The following is an 18,192-nucleotide window of genomic DNA, read 5'->3' as shown; positions in this document are numbered from 1 at the left end:
AGATCTCACAGGGCACACAGTTAGGAATGGCAGCTGGTCTTGAACTCAGGTCCATCTCTAAACCAAGCTGTGTTATAAAGTCAATGGCCCCTTCAAGGCTGAAACCGAGGTCTCTAGACTCCCAGATTGAGTGTTATGTACATATGCTCTCTGTACATATACGGACACTATACAGTGTGTGCATGTGTATGTCTCTCTCTGTGTTAACATTAATATACATAAATTTTAATTATTGGGGAATACAGAGATGCAAAGGGGAGAATAAGAAAAAACATAGAGAAAGAAAAAGGAGAAAGAGGAAAAGCGTGCACGTGGAGACCCCAACACCAGGAGACAGAAACAGAGAGGCAAAGCCAAGGAGATCCAGGGAGAAAAGCAAAGACTCAGAGTGAAAACAAGGGAGACTGAGATTGGTGGAACCACGAGGTCTCCTTCCTTTAGCCTGGAAGCTCCATGAGGGCAAGGATTTTGTCTGTTTTTGTTCATTACTATGTCCCCAATTCTTAGAGCAATGCCTGGGTGCTCCATGTATGCTGACAAGAAACCGCTTAGACAGCAGAATGCATGCAGTTCCCAAAATCACCGCGAGGGGGCAGTATCCATATGTCCTGGAGCCTCCAAACGCCAACGTCCCAGAGACAGCGGTTGAGGATTTGCCGCCATAGACCTCTGACTTTTAGGATGTCTTACCCGCGGCTCAGCCCTGCCTTTCGCTGCACAAGCCCCGGGCGATGAGTGACCTTTCCGACTGAGACACCCTCTTCTTCACTCCCCTCCACCACTCTGCCCAGTTAAACAACCCTTTGTCCCTGGCCCCTTCCGGCTGGGCCCAAGGCACCTGGGTCCTTTCCAGGCCCGGAGATGGAGCTGGGATGAAGGTGGGGCAGCTGGGAAAAGGCCAAAGAAAAGTCCTGAAGACTCTGGAATCAGTTCTTCCAGTGTATGGGACACACAGCTTCCTCCTCCCTCAGCCCCAGGGGCCCAGCCCCCAGCCCCTCCTCCCTGAGACCTGGGGGTCCAGCCCCAGCCCCTCCTCTTTGGCCCCTCCTCCTAGGCACCGCAGTCCTCTGGTTTTCCCTTTCCCTCTCTTTTACAGACACCCCTCTCTCCGTCCACTCCCCGCTCCAGAGTTAAGACCAAGGCTGAGTCACAGGAAGCTCTGGGGCACTGAGTCACTCCCACCGTCCCTCTCAGCCCTTCCCTGGGCTGGAGGCAGCTGGCTGTGGAGTGCGGCTTCCCACCAATTGCTCCCACATCCCCGGACGTCAGTTTGAAGGCTGGTGCCCTTCCCCCTGTGACCGATCGCTGCTACCCACCCAGGCATCTCCCATGCCCAGCCTTTGCTGTCCTCTTTCACTTGTGGTCTGTTTGGAGACAAAATTTCTCTCTCCTCTAACTTCCATGTCTTGATTCTGGCTTCTGTTTTCCCTTCACCTCTGGGTCTCTCCACTCTCCATCGCTTTGAGTTTTTAATATATTCTCACTCTCCCTCTAGCTGACCCACTCAAGGTCTCTTTTGTTATTGTTGTTAATGTTGTTTTTGAGACAGGATTTCCCTCTGTCCCCTGGGCTAGAGTGCAATGGTGTCATGATAGATCCCTGCAGCCTCCAACTCCTGGGCTCAAGCAATCCTCCTGCCTCAGCCTCCCAAAGTGCTGGGATTATAGGCATGGGCCACTGGGGCTGGCCTCAAGGTCTCTCTTTCTCCCTCTGTATCAGTCTGTGTGTCAGTTTTTCACAAGTGCCTGAACTGGGGCCCAGATGCCGTGGAGGGGCTGCAGCTGGAGGTCTCTGTGTCTCTGGCCCTCAGCTTCTGCGTGGCGCTGGGGTGGAACTGTCCACAGCTGTGCCAGTGAACAGCAGAGAGAAACCAAGGCAGAGACCAGCACAGAGAGGCTCGGAGAAAAAGAGAGAGAGAGAGAGACTGAGGCTCAAAGGGAGATTTGGAGGTAGGGAGAGAGTTAAACAGAGAAACAGAGACAGAGATAGACACTGATTCAGCCAGAGACAGAAACAGAAACCCAGAGCCCTAGAGACAGAATGAGGCAGAAAAGAGAGCACAGAGACAGGAGGGCAGAAACCCAGCGGCGATGAACTGGAGAGAAATGGAGGCAGAGGCAGTGGCAGGGAGGGAGAATGAAACAGGAAAACAGAGAGGGACACAGAGGTGGGGACAGAGACCGAGATACATGAGAGACACAGAGACACCAAGAAGGTAAGAAAGGCAGAGACAGAGAGACAGAGACAAACGGGCAGAGAGATACGGAGACACTTAGATGGAGATGGAGAGAGAGACAGAGACAGAGATAAAAACAAACGAGGAGGCTTCCAAGCAGGAGAGACTGAGAAAGGAGAGCTGGAGAGAACGTGAGAGGGAGGAGAGAGGTGCGGAGAGCTGGGCGCTGGCCCCAGGGCGGCGGGCGTGCAGCAGCGCCCAGGCTGCGGCCTCAAGGGCACCGGCGGCAGCGTGTTCCCTGGGTGGACACGCGCGGTGCCGGGGTGTGCCTGGGCATGTCTCCATCCCTCCCCGGCCGTGTCTCACCCGAGAGGGAATCATGTGTGTGCTGTGGGGTGGAGCCCCACACGAGTTGTGTTTTTGTCACCGGGCGTGTCTGTGTGTGTGGTTTGGTGTCTCTGGGTGTGTCCGTGTGGGTTGTGTTGGTGTGTTGCCAGGCATGTCTGTGCATGAGTGTCTCATTTCCCTGCGGCCGGCGGGTCCATGTTCCTGCATGACCTAGGACACGGGGAGAGGAGGGGTTGTGTCTGCGTGCTCCTTGGAGAGTGGTGTCACCAGATCAGTGTGTGCCACTATGAGAAGCAATTGGTGTCATCATGTCAGTGTGTCCCTACATGTCACAGTGGGAGGGTGTCGAGCTGTGTGTCCCCAATGTACGAGGTCCAGATCCATGTGTCACTGTTGTGTCACTGCATGCTGTCACACTCTACGTTGTGTGTCCCTCTGGGAGTCACTGCACAGCTTCTTACATGGCATTTGCTGCTCTGTGTGCCAGAGTGTGTTTCATCTCCTTGGGGGCCTCTTCCTTCCCAGCCAGGAGCAGAGCCTGGGTGGCCACTGCTCAGGGTGTGCTGTGTGTGTGTGGCTGTGTGTTGTGTTGTGCCGAGGATGCCCCCCTCTGTTGTGTGTGTTGCCACAGCCCTCAGTGTAGGCTGTGTCAGTGGGTCACATCTGGTGTTTCGTGTGACGTGGTGTTTGTGAAGGGTTGTGTGTGTTAGGAAATGCTGTATCAATGTGTTTTGTGTCACTCTGCGTTTGTGTATTACTCCTTTTATGTTGTGTTCATGTGGCCACACATGTTGGAACATAGCGTGTGCTGGGCCATGTGTAGGTGTTGCATGTGGCATTCATTCGGGAGTGGCTTACGGGTTGGAGGTGATGGTGTATGTTGCATTTGGGCATCGGGGTCCGTGGAGGTCTGATCCCATCCCCCTGCCCGGAGCATCATCCTGGGTTGTGTCCTGTGTCGCCAAAATATAACAAAATGTCTTACTTTGGGCATGTACTGCTTGGGTTTCTCTATGTCCTTGTACGTTGCAGGTCTCTGCACGCATCCATTCATACTGTCCTCTGACCATAAATTTGAATCGCAGTGTGCACCAGGGTACAACGTGTGTTCCGATGATTCAGTGTGTGTTGTGAATCATCACCGCCAGTACATGTGTTTGAGCTGCCATGCACCGGGATGTATGTCACTGTACATTTCTTTTTTTTTTTTTTTTTTTTTTGAGACAGAGTCTCACTCTGTTGCCCAGGCTAGAGTGAGTGCCGTGGCGTCAGCCTAGCTCACAGCAACCTCAAACTCTTGAGCTCAAGCGATCCTCTTGTCTCAGCCTCCCGAGTAGCTGGGACTACAGGCATGCACCACCATGCCCGGCTAATTTTTTCTATATATATTTTTAGCTGTCCATATAATTTCTTTCTATTTTTAGTAGAGATGGGGTCTCGCTCTTGCTCAGGCTGGTCTCGAACTCCTGAGCTCAAACGATCCGCCCACCTCGGCCTCCCAGAGTGCTAGGATTACAGGCGTGAGCCACCGCGCCCGGCCCACTGTACATTTCTTTAGGTGCTGGGTGATTGGGAGCTGCCATAGGTGTGTCCCTAAATGTTGTGCGTCTGCACACATCGGGTATCATTCCATGGTGTGTGATGTTTGGGAAACTGCAAGGGCATCGTTTGCATAGGTGTGTTGTGTGCAGCACTGAGGTATCACTACGTCAATACATATTGTGTGTTTGTGTAGCTCTTGGTGTATGTTGTGTTTGTGTGGCCACCGATGTGCACCACCCTATGTGTGGTGTTTGGATGTGGCTCATGGTGTCAGAGACTGTTGTGGTAATTTTGAATGTAATATTTGTGCCTGTGTGTGGACAATGTTTGGGTGGCCATGTGCCACAGGATGCCGTCTGCCTTGCTGCCTGCCAGTGTGTGTGTCACACCATGTGTGCAGTGTCTGGGTGTGGCTGTGGGTTTCAGAGTCTGCCAGGAGTTGTGAGTCACTCTGTGTAGGTTGTGTGGTGTGCCCTGGTGTGTCAGGCTCAGTCTCTGGCCGTGCAGTGTCCTGTGGTGTCTGGGTGTGGTAAGTGTAGGTGTGTATCACAAGGTGCAGACCGTTGTGTGTCAGTGTCATGGCTGGACGCCTCTACTTTGCTCTGCCCTCCTTAGTCTGGGAAGGAGGGTTGGGGAGCCTCCCCCTACCAAGGGGCCTCCCCGCCCCGCCCCAGCCATCACCACTCCCCAGAGGGCACAGGCTGTGCTGTGCCTCAGAGCAAAAGCCCAGCAGAGCAGGCTGACGACCTGCAAGTCACAGTGGCTGCCCTTTGCGTGCTGCGAGGTGGGGGACCCTGGGCAGGAAGCTGGCTGAGCCCCAAGACCCTGGGGGCCATGGGCGGGGAGCTGGTGCCTGGCCTGGGGGCCCTGCGGCGCCGAAAGCGCTTGCTGGAGCAGGAGAAGTCGCTGGCGGGCTGGGCGCTGGCTCTGGCGGGAATTGGCATCGGACTCATGGTGCTACATGCGGAGATGCTGTGGTTCGGGGGGTGCCCGGTGAGTGCAGCCCTTATGCTGAGGCATGGGAGGCTGGGAACTGGGACCCCGGGGTCTGAGGGAGGAGGGGCTGGGGGCATGGAGCCCTCGGTCTGAGGGAGGAGGGGCTGGGAACCCTGGACTCCTGGGACCTGAAAGAGTTAGAAGCTAGGAGTCCTTTTTGCAAGAGGAAGAGAACAGATGTCACAGCATTTCAGTCTTTGGAGGTGTTGCAATTAGACAGCTGGAGGTCTAGGACCCTGGAGGCCAGGGGGTGACTGATCAGACACTGGAGTCTCCCAGGAGCAGGTTAGGGGAGAGGTAGCCCAGGTTTGGTGAAGGGAGGGTGGCAAGAAAGACTAACTTCTCCCAGCGGGCGGTAGCTCCTTGGTCCTTATCTAACCGCTAACGTTTACTCAGTGCCTCAGCTGCAGAGAGCAGAGCCCAGAAGAAACTGGCTGGGAGGGGGATGGGAAATGGGACACACACCCCTTGCCCGCCACCTCCCTTGTTAAGAAGCTCAATTTCCCCCAGAATCTACACGCTGTTTAGTCTGGGAAATAGTGGAGAGGCAGGTTTGTAGTAGACGGACTCCCAGGTCCCAGGGGAGGAGGGGGCTGCGGGGCTAGACTCATGCGTCTGAGAGAAAGTCTTTGGGGAAGAGGGGCTGACTTTGATAGCGGTGAGTGGAGAGGAAAAGGAAAGGTGGGGTTGGGACAGGTCTCAGCAGGCACCGGTCACATTCCAGCCCCGGTCAGGGCAGTGATGGGGGCAGACGGAAGACAAGGGTTGAAATCAGTGGCTTGAGGGGAAGACAGAATTGCTCAACAGGAAAGGAGGGCTGGAGATCTGTCTGGGGCAAGGGTTGCAGAAGTGGGCTGGTTGCGAGAGGGCACTGATTTGAAGACTGAGCAGAGAGGACTCCCGGGGGCCTGAAGCTCAGACTTGGATTTGGGGGTGGGGGAGGTGGGCAGCTCTGAAGTGCCCAGGAGCCACATGGAGGGTCAGGGCAGGCAGCTTCCTCTGGCCAGGCAGCCGAGGCCAGGGCAGCAGGCACCGAGGGGGTGGGGCTGCCGAAGCCCATGCCAACAGGAAGCATGGCCGGAGCCTGCCCGCCACTCCCACACTCCACCACCGCGCCCAGCAGGGGAGGTGGGGACACGGTGGACCTGGCAGATGGGAAGGGACAAGGGGGTCCTTCCTACCCCACCTCCTCCCTCCCCCTTCTCATCTCTTGTCTCTCCCTGCCCTCCACCACCTGCCAGGCCGCTGCCTCCATCTTTGGGCCCTTGGGGAAGCTGCTACAGGTCTCGGAATCTCAGTTTCCCCATTTGTAAACTGGGGATGAGGGTTGCAATACATGACCCTAAGAGTCCTCCTCAGCTCCTCTTTGATGACTGTCATGCTAACCTCCCTGTCCCCTCCCCACGTCCATCTCAGTCTAATGAACTCCTTTTGCAAAAACCCAGACACCTGCTCCCCAGGGGGAAAGGCTGGAGGAGAGGCAGGTGCCAAACGACGGAGTACAGGGAACAAGATGGAGATATCTGCACGGGGCGGGATGGGCGGAGGGATGGGGAGAGGTACAGAGAGACAGAGGCCCAGGCACAGAGAAAGACAGATGGGGAGGCTCGCAAGCTGCCGAGAGACCCGCTCGTGAGAGGTTTGCAGAGAGAGACAGAACGTGCAACAGAAACAGAGACTCACAAAACACAAATAGAGACAGAAACAACCATCCCCCGAGACAGGGAAATTCAGAGAGCAGTGCAGGCGCCCAAGTGTGGACAGGTCAGGGATTTGGGGGAAGAGGAATTGGAAAAGTAGAGAGGGCCACCAGAGAAGCGAATTCAGCGTGGGGAGAGGGCAAGTGTCCAGTGGGGTGGGGGTTGAGACAGACTGAAGGGGGAGACAGGGAACCAGGGAGCCATAGAAGGATAAAGGAGGTGGGGGAGGGCTGGGGACAACAGCACCATTGTTCTTGGAGGGGGTGGGGGAGTAGGCCCCCGGGGCAGGAAACTGGCCCTCTTCCCCTGCTCAGAGGCGGGGTGCTGGCCCAGCCAGGGGAGCTGGCAGCCGTCTTAGGAGAAACAGGTGCAGGGCTCAGCATGGGAGCCCAGGTGGCCCCATCCCCCAGACAACACCCCCCAGGCAGGGGTCAACTTCTCTTAGGAAATCCAGCAGTCCTGGGTCCCTTCTAAATCCCTCCCTCCAGAATTCTAGATTCCTCCAAGGTAGTGCCACACAAAGAGAGGAAAAAAATACTTCTCGGTGGTTTCTAGAGGCCCCGTGCTTCCGGCCAGATCTGGGCTTAGAGCCAGGAGCAAGGGCGGGGGTGGGGGCTGGGGGGCGAAGGAAACATGGGGTGGGGGGGCAGGAATGAGGGGCCTCGCAGAGCTGGGGCTGGGGTCTCAAGGATTCAGCCCCCTGGATGAGAGCAGGAAATGGTGTGATTCAGTCCTTGGGGAGTGATTGATCGCTTCTAGGCTCTTCTGGAATGGGGGGCACAAGTGAAGTTGGTTTCTAGGGCAGGGCCAGCTGGGTGGGAAGGTAAGGGGAGGGGGCACTCTTCAGCGGCCAGATGTCTTCTTCTAGACACGTCTGTCTCCCTCCCTCTCTCTCCCCCCACCTCACATACACACACAACCGAGGAACTATGTTTGATGGGGAACGGGACAGGGGAATACGAGGAATATGAGTTTCAAGGTCCCCCTTCAGGGGTACGGGCCCAGGGAGGAGATCGGAGGAGAGTAGACACCGGCATCTGAACAGCGCTGTCTCGTTGGGAACATCCCTGGGGACCAGTGTTGGTTTTGAGACTTTCCTAGAACTGAGGCATCAGGAGGGGCTGGTCTGGGGGGAAAGGAGCCTAGGAAATTGGGAATTGAGAAGGACAGTGGTTTTGGAGGGAAGTAGAGGGGACTGTCTGGGTGAAGCCCCTGGATTCACCCCCTTTTCTATCCCTCCCAACAGTGGGCGTTCTACATGCTCCTGGTTAAATGGATGATCAGCATTTCCACCCTCCTGCTCCTGTGCCTTATTGTGGCCTTTCACGCCAAAGAGGTCCAGGTAGGGCAGGCCCCTCCCCTAAGCCCTGCTCCCCCAACCCCCACCGCGCCCTGCCGGCTCACACTTTCCACCCTCTTCCTCCTCCTGATCTGAGTAATGAGGTTCCTCCACCCCGAGATGCTGCGTCCACACCCTCACCCACCTGGACGGGACGAAAGACAGACAGAGAGACAGATACTGCCAGAGCAGCCCCCGCCGGCCACCTGCGGCCCCCAAGTCCCCCTTGCACACTCACAGATGCTGGGAGTCCCCGCCCTTCCAGCTCCCCAGCAGCGCTGCTCTGCCCTGGGGCCCTGTCCACTCTGCCCCCAGGCGGCCCCACTCCAGATCTCTGTGCTCTCGTGGGGTCCCCACCTATTCCAGTTCCCAAGCAACCTGAGGTCCCAGTGAGTGCCCATTCCTAAGCACCCCATCTTGTGTGAACACCCCACCCCCCAGACACAGGAACTCTTCCCATCTATACTCCCCCTTGGGTCTCACCCAGATACATCTCATCCTCCATCTCCCCAGATCCTGTTGCCCCATTCTCCTTCCCTCGTCCCCTTACCCCTCCTCCCATACCTTTGCATATAAAATGGGGGTTACTGGCCATGCGTGGCAACACCCCATGCAGTGCGTGGCACCTAAGAGGCGCTCAGTAAAAAGTACACATTATTATTATCACTATCATAGAGCAGTTAAGTGGCCTGGGTTTATAGCCCAATATGCCCTTGTCCACTTGGGAAACCCGAGCCTCCGTTTCCACATCTATAAAATGGGTATGATAATAATATCACTCTCACTGTGTTGTGAGCATTCACTGAGTCACAACACGTAGAGGGGATAGAGCAGTGCCCGTCATATCCAACGTGCCCAATAAATGTTGGCTGTTTTTATTGTCGATGTTATTACTATTACAGTTACTCTGAGTGTCCCAGAAACAGGAGAGAGCTCCGGGGATGTGGAATGTAAGCTCCAGGGAGGCAGGATTTCTGTCTGCTTTGTTCAGTCTGCATCCTCAGCAGATAGAACAATGTCATGCCGGGCATACATACAGTAGGCGCTCAATTGGTGTTCATGGGCTGGAAGTTCTGGAAGTGGGCTGACACTGGGGGGGAAGAGAGGAGAGAATGTAGAGAGATGTCTTCCTCATGTCCCCGCCCTTCCCAGCCCCACACCGCTGCGCTATCTCCCTTCCTTGCAGGCGGAATGGGCACACCCCCCTTATCTCGGGGCGCGGGTGGGCGGGGCCGTTGCTGACCTGCGCCTGACCCCCTCCCTCCTTGGCTCCTTCCCGGCAGCTGTTCATGACCGACAACGGGCTCCGGGACTGGCGCGTGGCGCTGACCGGGCGGCAGGTGGCGCAGATCGTGCTAGAGCTGGCTGTGTGCGGGCTGCACCCGGCACCTGTGCGGGGCCTGCAGTGCACGCAGGGTTCCCGGGCGCCGCTGGTGACAGCGCAGCCCTGGCCCACCTTCCTGAGCCAGGGGGAGGCGCTGCTGTCGCTGGCCATGCTGCTGCGCCTCTACCTGGTGCCTCGCGCAGTGCTCCTGCGCAGCGGCGTCCTGCTCAACGCGTCCTACCGCAGCATCGGCGCTCTCAACCAGGTCCGCTTTCGCCACTGGTTCGTGGCCAAGCTGTATATGAACACGCACCCGGGCCGCCTGCTGCTGTGCCTCACGCTTGGCCTCTGGGTCACCACGGCCTGGGTGCTGTCCGTGGCCGAGAGGTGAGGGTGCTGCGGGCCGACGGGGGTATAGTGATACCTGGAGCACCTGGAGCCCCAGATAGCCAAGGCTGCCCTGTACGGTGGTGCAGGTTGGGGGCCCCTGGGGCCAAGCAGTGGAGAAAACTCACACTTTGCGTCCCTTTCCTTTCCTGGGTGAGATTTGCCCACACCCTCGTCCGCCGAGGTTGGAGGAACCAACAGGCCAGCCCCAGCGCAGACACACACAGACCCTAGGAAGCCCTTCCCTTCTGGCTCACAGTCCTAGGTGTCTGGGGCCCTCATGAGTGAAGCTTTTCCTGCTACTCCTGATGCAAGGGGCCTGTGGACAAAGTTAGACAAATCTGGATTTTTCAATCCCTTTCATGGCTGGACCTAAATGTCCCCTTCTATGAAGCAAGGGGAAAGGAGGCAGAGTCCCACCAAGCCTTTGTAGAGTCTCATTTTCTGGCCCTGATAGGGCCACTTCTAGGCCATATAGCATCTTTGTGGAAGTTAGAAAAAGGCACCCCCGGCTGGGCGCGGTGGCTCCCACCTGTAATCCTAGCACTCTAGAAGGCCAAGGCAGCCAGATCGTTTGAGCTCAGGAGTTCGAGACCAGCGTGAGCAAGAGCCAGACCCCATCTCTACTAAAAATAGAAAGAAATGATTTGGACAGCTAAAAATATATAGAGAAAAAAATTAGCCGGGCATGGTGGCGCATGCTGTAGTCCCAGCTACTCGGGAGGCTGAGGCAGAAGGATTGCTTGAGCCCAGGAGTTTGAGGTTGCTGTGAGCTAGGCTGACGCCACGGCACTCTAGCCCGGGCAACAGAGTGAGACTCTGTCTCAAAAAAAAAGAAAACAAAAAGAAAAAGGCAGCCCTTCCTCTGTGCGGATGGAGGCCCCTTCCTGCCAGGGTCTGACAAGCGACCTTCAGGCTGGGTTTCAGCCCGTCTCAACCCCCAACCACATGCTCTGAGTGCAGTAGCCCCAGTAACCTTGCTGAAACCATCCAGGCTTTGGAATTGGCCAGATCCAGGTTCAAATCCCACAGCCCAGAGTGGCTGAGCAATTTGCCCAGGTCACACAGCAGAGAGGGGGTCAGGCAGGCTCCCCAGAGCTCAGAACTTAGTGGCTGTTTGTCCAGGTGCTTGTTGGGACTACAGGTGTATATTAGGGAGGGGAGGGGAGTAAACATTGTGGAAACCCCCAGGGTGGGGGTTTCAGAACTAACCTACCCTTCCCCATAGGGAAGCTATTAATGCCACCGGACACCTTTCAGACACACTGTGGCTGATCCCCATCACGTTCCTGACCATCGGCTATGGGGACGTGGTGCCAGGCACCATGTGGGGCAAGATCGTCTGCCTCTGCACTGGAGTCATGGTGAGTACAGCCCCTCAGGCACCCTACCCCTATCCCAAACTGGTCATTCTCTGGGCCCCAGGAAACCATGGAGCCAATATAGGCTCTCAGGAACAGCCCCTGAGAAACCTGGGTGTCTGGGACCCCCACAGCCCCATTCCCTCTTCAGGAGCCAGATGTGCAGCCCCATTTCCTTTTAGAATCAAAGATTCCAGCCCCGGCTGGGCGAGGTGGCTCACGCCTGTAATCCTAGCACTCTGGGAGGCCGAGGCGGGCGGATTGTTTGAGCTCAGGAGTTCGAGACCAGCCTGAGCAAGAGTGAGACCCTGCTTCTACTAAAAATAGAAAGAAATTATATGGACAGCTAAAAATATATAGAGAAAAATTAGCCGGGCATGGTGGCACATGCCTGTAGTCCCAGCTACTCAGGAGGCTGAGGCAGGAGGATTGAGCCCAGGAGTTTGAGGTTGCTGTGAGCTAGGCTGATGCCATGGCACTCTAGCCTGGGCAACAGAGCGAGATTCTGATTAAAAAAAAAGAGTCTAGCTCCTAAGTCCTTGTTCTCTTCAGAACCTAGGACCCTAGCCCTTATCTTCCTTGGGGACCCAGCCCCCTGACTTCCCAGCCCCATATTCTCCCAGAACCGAGGAATCTACCCCCTAGCCCCATCAAGGCCCAGGCATCCTTCCCCCACCCTCTCAATTGTCCAGGACTCAGGCACCCAGTTTTCCAGCTTTAGGGTCCTCCAGAACAGAGGAGTCCAGTCTCCCAGCCTCTGTCAAGGTTACAGAGTCTAGTCATCAAGTGCATGCTTGTGGGGCCGGGCTACCTGGGTCCAAAGCCTGCTTCTGCCACTCCCTAGCTGGGGAGCTTAGGCAAGCCACATCTCTCTCGGCCTCACTTTGTTCATCTGTAAAACGGGGATGCCAGTACAACGTCATGGGGTTGGTGAGATGATTAAATGAGTTCAACCACGCAAAGGACTTCAAACAGTGCCCAGCACATAGGAAGTGCTCAGGAAATAGGGCTGGGATCACTGTTGTTGTCACTGGTCCCAGGCATCCAGCCACCACCCCCAGCCCCCGCAGCTTCTATACCCTCAAGGACAAAGCAGAGGCTCCACAGCCCCAGACTCAAGCCGCCTCCCCAGAGTCAGCCTCCTAAATCCAGACAGCCGCCTCCTTCCCTCCATAGACCCTGCCATCCAGTTCCTCCTACCCTACGCCTAGTCCCCTCCAAGGCCCAGTACCCACAAGATCTTCACCACCACCCCACCCCCCCGCCACAAGATCTGGTTCCCCTTGCCCTCAGGGACCTAAGCCACCAGCCCCTAGCCCTGATGTCCCAGAAAGGACATGTTGATACACCAAGTCCTGGGTCCACAGGCGATGGATGAGGTGAAATCCCCCACCCCCCACAGTGGTGAGTTTTTGGAACAAGGGGAGAGGGGCAGAGGCTCAGGCAGGGACTCTCAGGGCTTGACAAAAGGAGAGGCTGAGACCTAGAGAGATAAGGAAGGCAATGCACCCGGGGCTCACAGCCCCCTCCCGGCCGAGAGGCTCCGTGGCACCGTGGGATAAGTATAGCTCACATTCACTGAGCACGTGCCCTGTGCCAGTCCCTGCTCTACACACTTCCCAGGTGTTAACTCGCAGAATCCACAGAGTGGCCATGCCCATTTCACAGATGAGAAGCTGAGACACCGAGAGACTAAATAACTTGCTTAGAACTGGGCTTGGAACCCAAGCCATCCTTGGAGCCAATGTTCCTGACTAGTAAATTGTTCTGAGTGACTGAGAGCTGAAACATAGTGGGGGAAGCTTCAGAGCATTCATTCTAACTAAAGGACAAGTGAGCAGGTACCACAGAGCAGCTGGGATTTGGCAGGGCCTTGAAGATCAGGAGCACCAGGAGAAGGAAAGGAGAAGGATGAGTGTTCGGAGGAAGGCACTCAGGCGGGGGAGGCAGCCAGGGCTGGGAGTTGTCTGGAAGGGAGGCATAGATCTTGAGAGGCCTTGAGAGCCAGGCTGAGTTCAGGGCAGTGGGAGCCCAGTGAGAGATCAGAGTGAGGGGGCAGCATCATAACGGGGTGTTAGGTCTCCCTGGGGTCACAACAGGGTGAGTAGGAGGCTGGAGATGGTTCAGGAGGGAGAGGACAGGGCCAGAGCTGGGCAGGGCTGTGAAGGTGGGAGGAGGGGGAGGAGCACCCTCCATGACCTGATGGCCGACTAGGTGTGAGCAGTGAGGAGGAAGGGTCCCTGCAGGAGCCAGAGGTCTGCCCCTCACCCAGAACCAGCTGCCTTCTCCCTCCTCCAATCATATCTTTAATGAAAGAGGCCATTCTGATGGTGTGAATACTACACTTAGAATTTAGACTTAGACATACATGATTTCAGCTCCACCACTCTGAGCTGTGGGACCTCGGTCCTTCTCTCTGAGGCTGTTTGCTTGTCTGTCAACTGGGGATGGTTGTACTTGCCTTTTGTGGCTGTTAGGGGGGCTCAAGGAGGGAGTTGGTGGCACAGGACTGGTCCCCAGAACCCCACAGCCTCCAGCCATGGTGCCTACTATGCCCACAGGGGGTCTGCTGCACAGCCCTGCTGGTGGCCGTGGTGGCCCGGAAGCTGGAGTTCAACAAGGCAGAGAAGCACGTGCACAACTTCATGATGGACATACAGTATGCCAAAGAGGTGAGGATGGCACGTGGCACCCAGAGCACGCCACTTTCCTCAGGAGTCTGGGATCCAGGTCCCTAACCCGCTCCTCCCCCAAGACCTAGGAGTCCGGGCCCTCAGCACCCTCTTCCCAGAGCCCCAGGGATCTATCTCCACTGACACTGTGCCACCCACTCCCAGATGAAGGAGTCAGCTGCCCGAGTGCTGCAAGAAGCCTGGATGTTCTACAAACACACGCGTAGGAAGGACTCTGGAGCTGCCCGCAGGCACCAGCGCAGGCTGCTGGCCGCCATCAATGCGTGAGGGCCGCTGTGTGTGTGTGCATGTGTCCACGTGCACACGTGTCTGCGTCACCTCTCTGCATGGCCTGCGTGCATGTCCGTGTCCATGCTTGTCCAGTCAGAACACCCACGTGTAGTCTCACTGAACAGCTGTCCCCCTGGCTCTGACCACAACTCTTTGTGTCTGTGCTGGTTTATCTATGCATGTCTCTGACTGTCTGTGGGCCTGGGTACCCGGGTCTCTACTGGGGATGGGGATTCATGGGTGCAGTCGCCCCTTCCACTCCTTCAGCTCTCAGGCAACTTTTCTCCTTTGTTCTCTGTCTACATTGGTCTCTCCTCTCCTCATCCCACCCTCCAGCTAGGGCCACATCTAGGGACCAGGCTTGTAGGAGACCTGACCTCCCCCCTACTTCTTCCCACAGGTTCCGCCAGGTGCGGCTGAAACATCGAAAGCTCCGGGAACAAGTGAACTCTATGGTGGACATCTCCAAGGTACTGGGATCCCGTGGGAGGAGGTCTGGAAGAAGGGGCAGTTTGGGGCCACCAGTAGGGAAATTGGCCCTAGAACAAGGCACCTTGGCAGGGGCCTGGCACACACAGGTACTCGGTAAATGTTTATGGTTGAATGGACGTAGGAATGAATGATGCAATACAGAGCTGCTTACACTTAAGTAAGGTGTGGACCCCTTATAAACTTAAAAAAAAAAGAAATTGTACAAAGAACTTCAGTGTTTGGTTTCATTATCTTTATTGTCAAGTTACATACGGATGGATATAAAATTCCTTCCAACTACGACTAATAATACAATACAATAAAACCAAAGCATATTTACAAACCAAGCTCAAACATAGATGGCAAAACCAATAAAATTCAAATTAACAACACGGACTGGGAGACAGGTGACATTGTTTCAGTAAAACTCAATCTCTGCTGCTACTATGAAGAGGGTGTGCCCAGGGCCATAGGGGCTTCCACGCTGGGCAAGCCTGCTCAGCCCAGGCATGATTCAGCTCACCTGCCCCCTTCTACTGCTGAGATCCCTTGATTCCACCAGTGCTCAGGGACAGTGACATCATAACACCCCCTTGGCCTGGCTCACAGCGCCTTCTGCTTAGCCAGTGGCCTTTGCTTTTTCTCATTAGCCCATAACAGTTCAAACAGTGGCCTTTGGCACTGATGCCATGATAAACACAGTCACAGATGCAGGTCCCAAAACCACACGGCAGGTCACAGCGGTGGCCCAGATCTGCAGGAATGGGAAGGCCATCATTTCTGAAGGTCAAGTCAAAAACACAGAATTCAAGAATCGCCACAGAAAGCTCATGAGCCCTCAAGGATTAAGCTATGAGTCCTAGTTTGAGAATGCAGCGAAGGGCTATGCAGACTTTGAAGTCAGGCATCATCAATTCCACAAGTATTTAACGATCACCTGCAGGGGCTGCCTTGGGCACATCATTTAACTGTTCCATGTCTGTTTCCTCAGCTGTCAGTTGACAACAGGATTTGCACTCCCCACAGCTTTTAGGGAGATTTTAAACCATACAGGAAAAGCACCCGGCCAAGTAGCTGGGATTTGGCAGGTGGTCAATAAGTGGTAACAGTTATTATCAAGGATAATCCTCAGGGAGCCATGGGACTTCGTCAATGTCGTTTCCACTGCCTTACCCTATGGAGCAGGGAGGGGAGTCCACCCCAGTCCCCTGACACCTCCGACCCTCTCCTCCTGCCTAGATGCACATGATCCTGTGTGACTTGCAGCTGGGTCTGAGCAGCTCACACCGGGCCCTGGAGAAGAGAATTGACACACTGGCGGGGAAACTGGATGCCCTCACTGAGCTGCTTAACGCTGCCCTGAGCCCGCAGCAGCTTCCAGAACCCAGCCAGGATGCCACGTAGCTGGTGAGGGGGCTGGGACTTGGGCAGGAAGGCATCCTGGAGGAAGAGTGTCTGTGGCCAGCCCGCTGTGTGGCTAAGAGGGCGGGGGACGGCCTGGAGACAAGGCCACTCTTTCTCCTCGGCTCTGGCTCTGTCTGGAGAAAAGGACTCTGAGTTCAGAGCTGGACTGGCAGTAAAGGAGACATTTCTTCTCCACTTCACTGCCCTCAATGCCCTTCCCCCTGTCTCTCTGTCTCTCTCTCTGACTCTGCCTGTCTCTGGTCCTGTTCTCTGGCTCTGTCTATCCCATGCCTCTGTCCAAATGCCCATCCACACCCTGGTCTCTTGGTGCCCAGATACCCCTACCTTCTTCTTGCCACCTTTGCCCCCTGGTTCCCGTCTGCCTCTGCCTTGGTGTGTCCCTACTCTCACTCTCTTCTTTCTGGTCTGTCTGTCCATCAGTCTCTCTGTCTCTCCGGGACCCATGGAGGAGGAATCAGGCTACTTTCCCTAGGACTGAGGCGAAGGACACCCTCCTTGCCACTTCTGACCCAGCCCCGAGAATAAAGCATCTCAAGTGCAAGGACTGAAGGGGGACCCACCTTGGGACAGGCTGACTCGCTGATGGCTGCTGGAAGGGACACTGGCCACAGGGGAAGCCCTGGCCCACCTGAGGCCCCAGAAGGGAGCATGGTCACCACCGCCCCACATACCTTCATCAAAGACATTCTCCCTATGCTGCCATAGATGACCTCTGGCTTTCGGTTAGAAGTGGAGGTGCCTGGGGGCTGGAGTCCTGGGTCCCAGGGGAGGAGGGAACTAGAGGCCCAGAGTCTAGGATTCTGGGAAGCTTCAGTTTCCACTGGACAAGCTAAAGGAACCAGGTATGAGGCTGGGGCCAGGCGGGAGGTGGCGTCCCCTGGCAGGGCAGCAAGGAGACACCAATTTCCCAAAGCTGCAGGGACTATCTGGTGGGGAGGAGGGAGGGGGTGCAACTCACCAGTCTCTGCTCTTATACTTTGTAATAAATGTTAAACAAAGCCAGAAGTTGCTGTTTCCTTATAAACACATCTACTCTTCAAACTGGCAGATTCCCCAGTAGCAGGCCATTGTCCTGTCTGAACCTCAGTTTCCCTATCTATAAACAGAGGCCTTCCCCAAGTGCCCTTCCAACCCTGTAGGCTGGACAGTCCTCAACTCCCAGATCTGAGGCTAAGAGCAAGAGCTTTGAATTTAGACAGATCGGGGTCCAAATCCTGGTTCAGCCACCCTCTCACTGTGTGACCTTGGACAAGTGGCTTCAGCCCTCTGAACTTTTTACCTCACATGTGAACAGGGACAGTCTTTCCTTGGAACTGCTGTGAAGATTAAAACAAGGAGTGGCACAGAGGGTTGGGTATTTAGTAAGAACCAAATACATGACAGAATCACTTTCATTATTGTTAATGATTTTCATACACAGTGCGTGGCTGCCCTTTTTCTTCCTTTTTTCTTTTTTTGGCTGCTTTTCCCCTTCTATTCATGCCTTACCAGAACCTAGATGGTAACTTACTCATCAAGAGACGAACAGAAGCTCCAAACCATCCCACATAGCCATTACACCTCTGGTCAAGAGGAGTCTGCCAGGACTCGGGGGAAAGGAGAGGGGCTGGCACTTACAGAGGCCCTACTGTGTGTCGGGCTCTGTGCTCCCTGCTTTTCATAAGTCACCACAGCCACCCCATGCCCCTCCCTGCCCCACTGTACAGATATGGAAACTGAGGCTTCAAGAGGAGCCCGGCCCGGCTCAAGGCCCCCAGCCAGGAAGCCAGGAACCCAGCTACAGAGCCCCACTCACACCCAGCCCGGCCCACTGCTGAGCCCTCCCTCTCTGCTCTGCCTGAGGTGAGTCAAAGGCAGAGTGGCCTTGGGCCTTGAACCCAGATCTGACTCCCCACAGTGGCTTCATTCCAGCTTGAGGGGCTGATTCATTTTTGCTTCCCTTGCTTTGAGGGGAAGCCCAGGCTGCCAGTCATCCTCCTCTGCTGAGCTATCTTTGGATTTCTCTAAAAATCCACAGCCAGCCTCACCCCTCAGCCCCGAGAGCTAAATCAGGGCCTCTACCACCTACTGCCACACACTGCGCTTCCTCTGGATGCCAGAGGAGTAAAGTCGGGGGCAAGAAAAGACTGGACGAGACCTCCAAAGACCTCCCGCTACAAG

General features: G+C 55.6%; 1 protein-coding gene across 1 annotated transcript; it reads left to right on the top strand.

Annotated features, from left to right (window-relative positions):
* The first annotated feature begins 4,900 nt into the window (after positions 1-4,900).
* KCNN4 (potassium calcium-activated channel subfamily N member 4) lies at positions 4,901-16,690 on the top strand. The gene is made up of 9 exons (XM_069457745.1): positions 4,901-5,059; positions 8,009-8,104; positions 9,385-9,812; positions 11,041-11,176; positions 13,735-13,845; positions 14,011-14,129; positions 14,537-14,606; positions 15,847-16,014; positions 16,453-16,690. Exons 1-8 carry the CDS (start codon positions 4,901-4,903, stop codon positions 16,009-16,011), a joined length of 1,284 nt encoding a protein of 427 aa, XP_069313846.1. The 3' UTR covers positions 16,012-16,014; positions 16,453-16,690.
* The last annotated feature ends 1,502 nt before the right edge of the window (positions 16,691-18,192 follow it).

The sequence above is a fragment of the Eulemur rufifrons genome, chromosome 24, assembly GCF_041146395.1.
Source record: "Eulemur rufifrons isolate Redbay chromosome 24, OSU_ERuf_1, whole genome shotgun sequence".
Classification (NCBI taxonomy): Eukaryota; Metazoa; Chordata; class Mammalia; order Primates; family Lemuridae; genus Eulemur; species Eulemur rufifrons.
Note: the sequence above shows the minus strand (reverse complement) of the source record. Positions and strands in the feature narration are given on the sequence as shown.

Coding starts and splice junctions, on each gene's coding strand:
- KCNN4 (XM_069457745.1), top strand. CDS start 4,901: ATGGGCGGGGAGCTGGTGCCTGGCCTGGGGGCCCTGCGGCGCCGAAAG. Junction 5,060..8,008: donor TGTGGTTCGGGGGGTGCCCG/GTGAGTGCAGCC, acceptor CCCTCCCAACAG/TGGGCGTTCTACATGCTCCT. Junction 13,846..14,010: donor ACATACAGTATGCCAAAGAG/GTGAGGATGGCA, acceptor ACCCACTCCCAG/ATGAAGGAGTCAGCTGCCCG.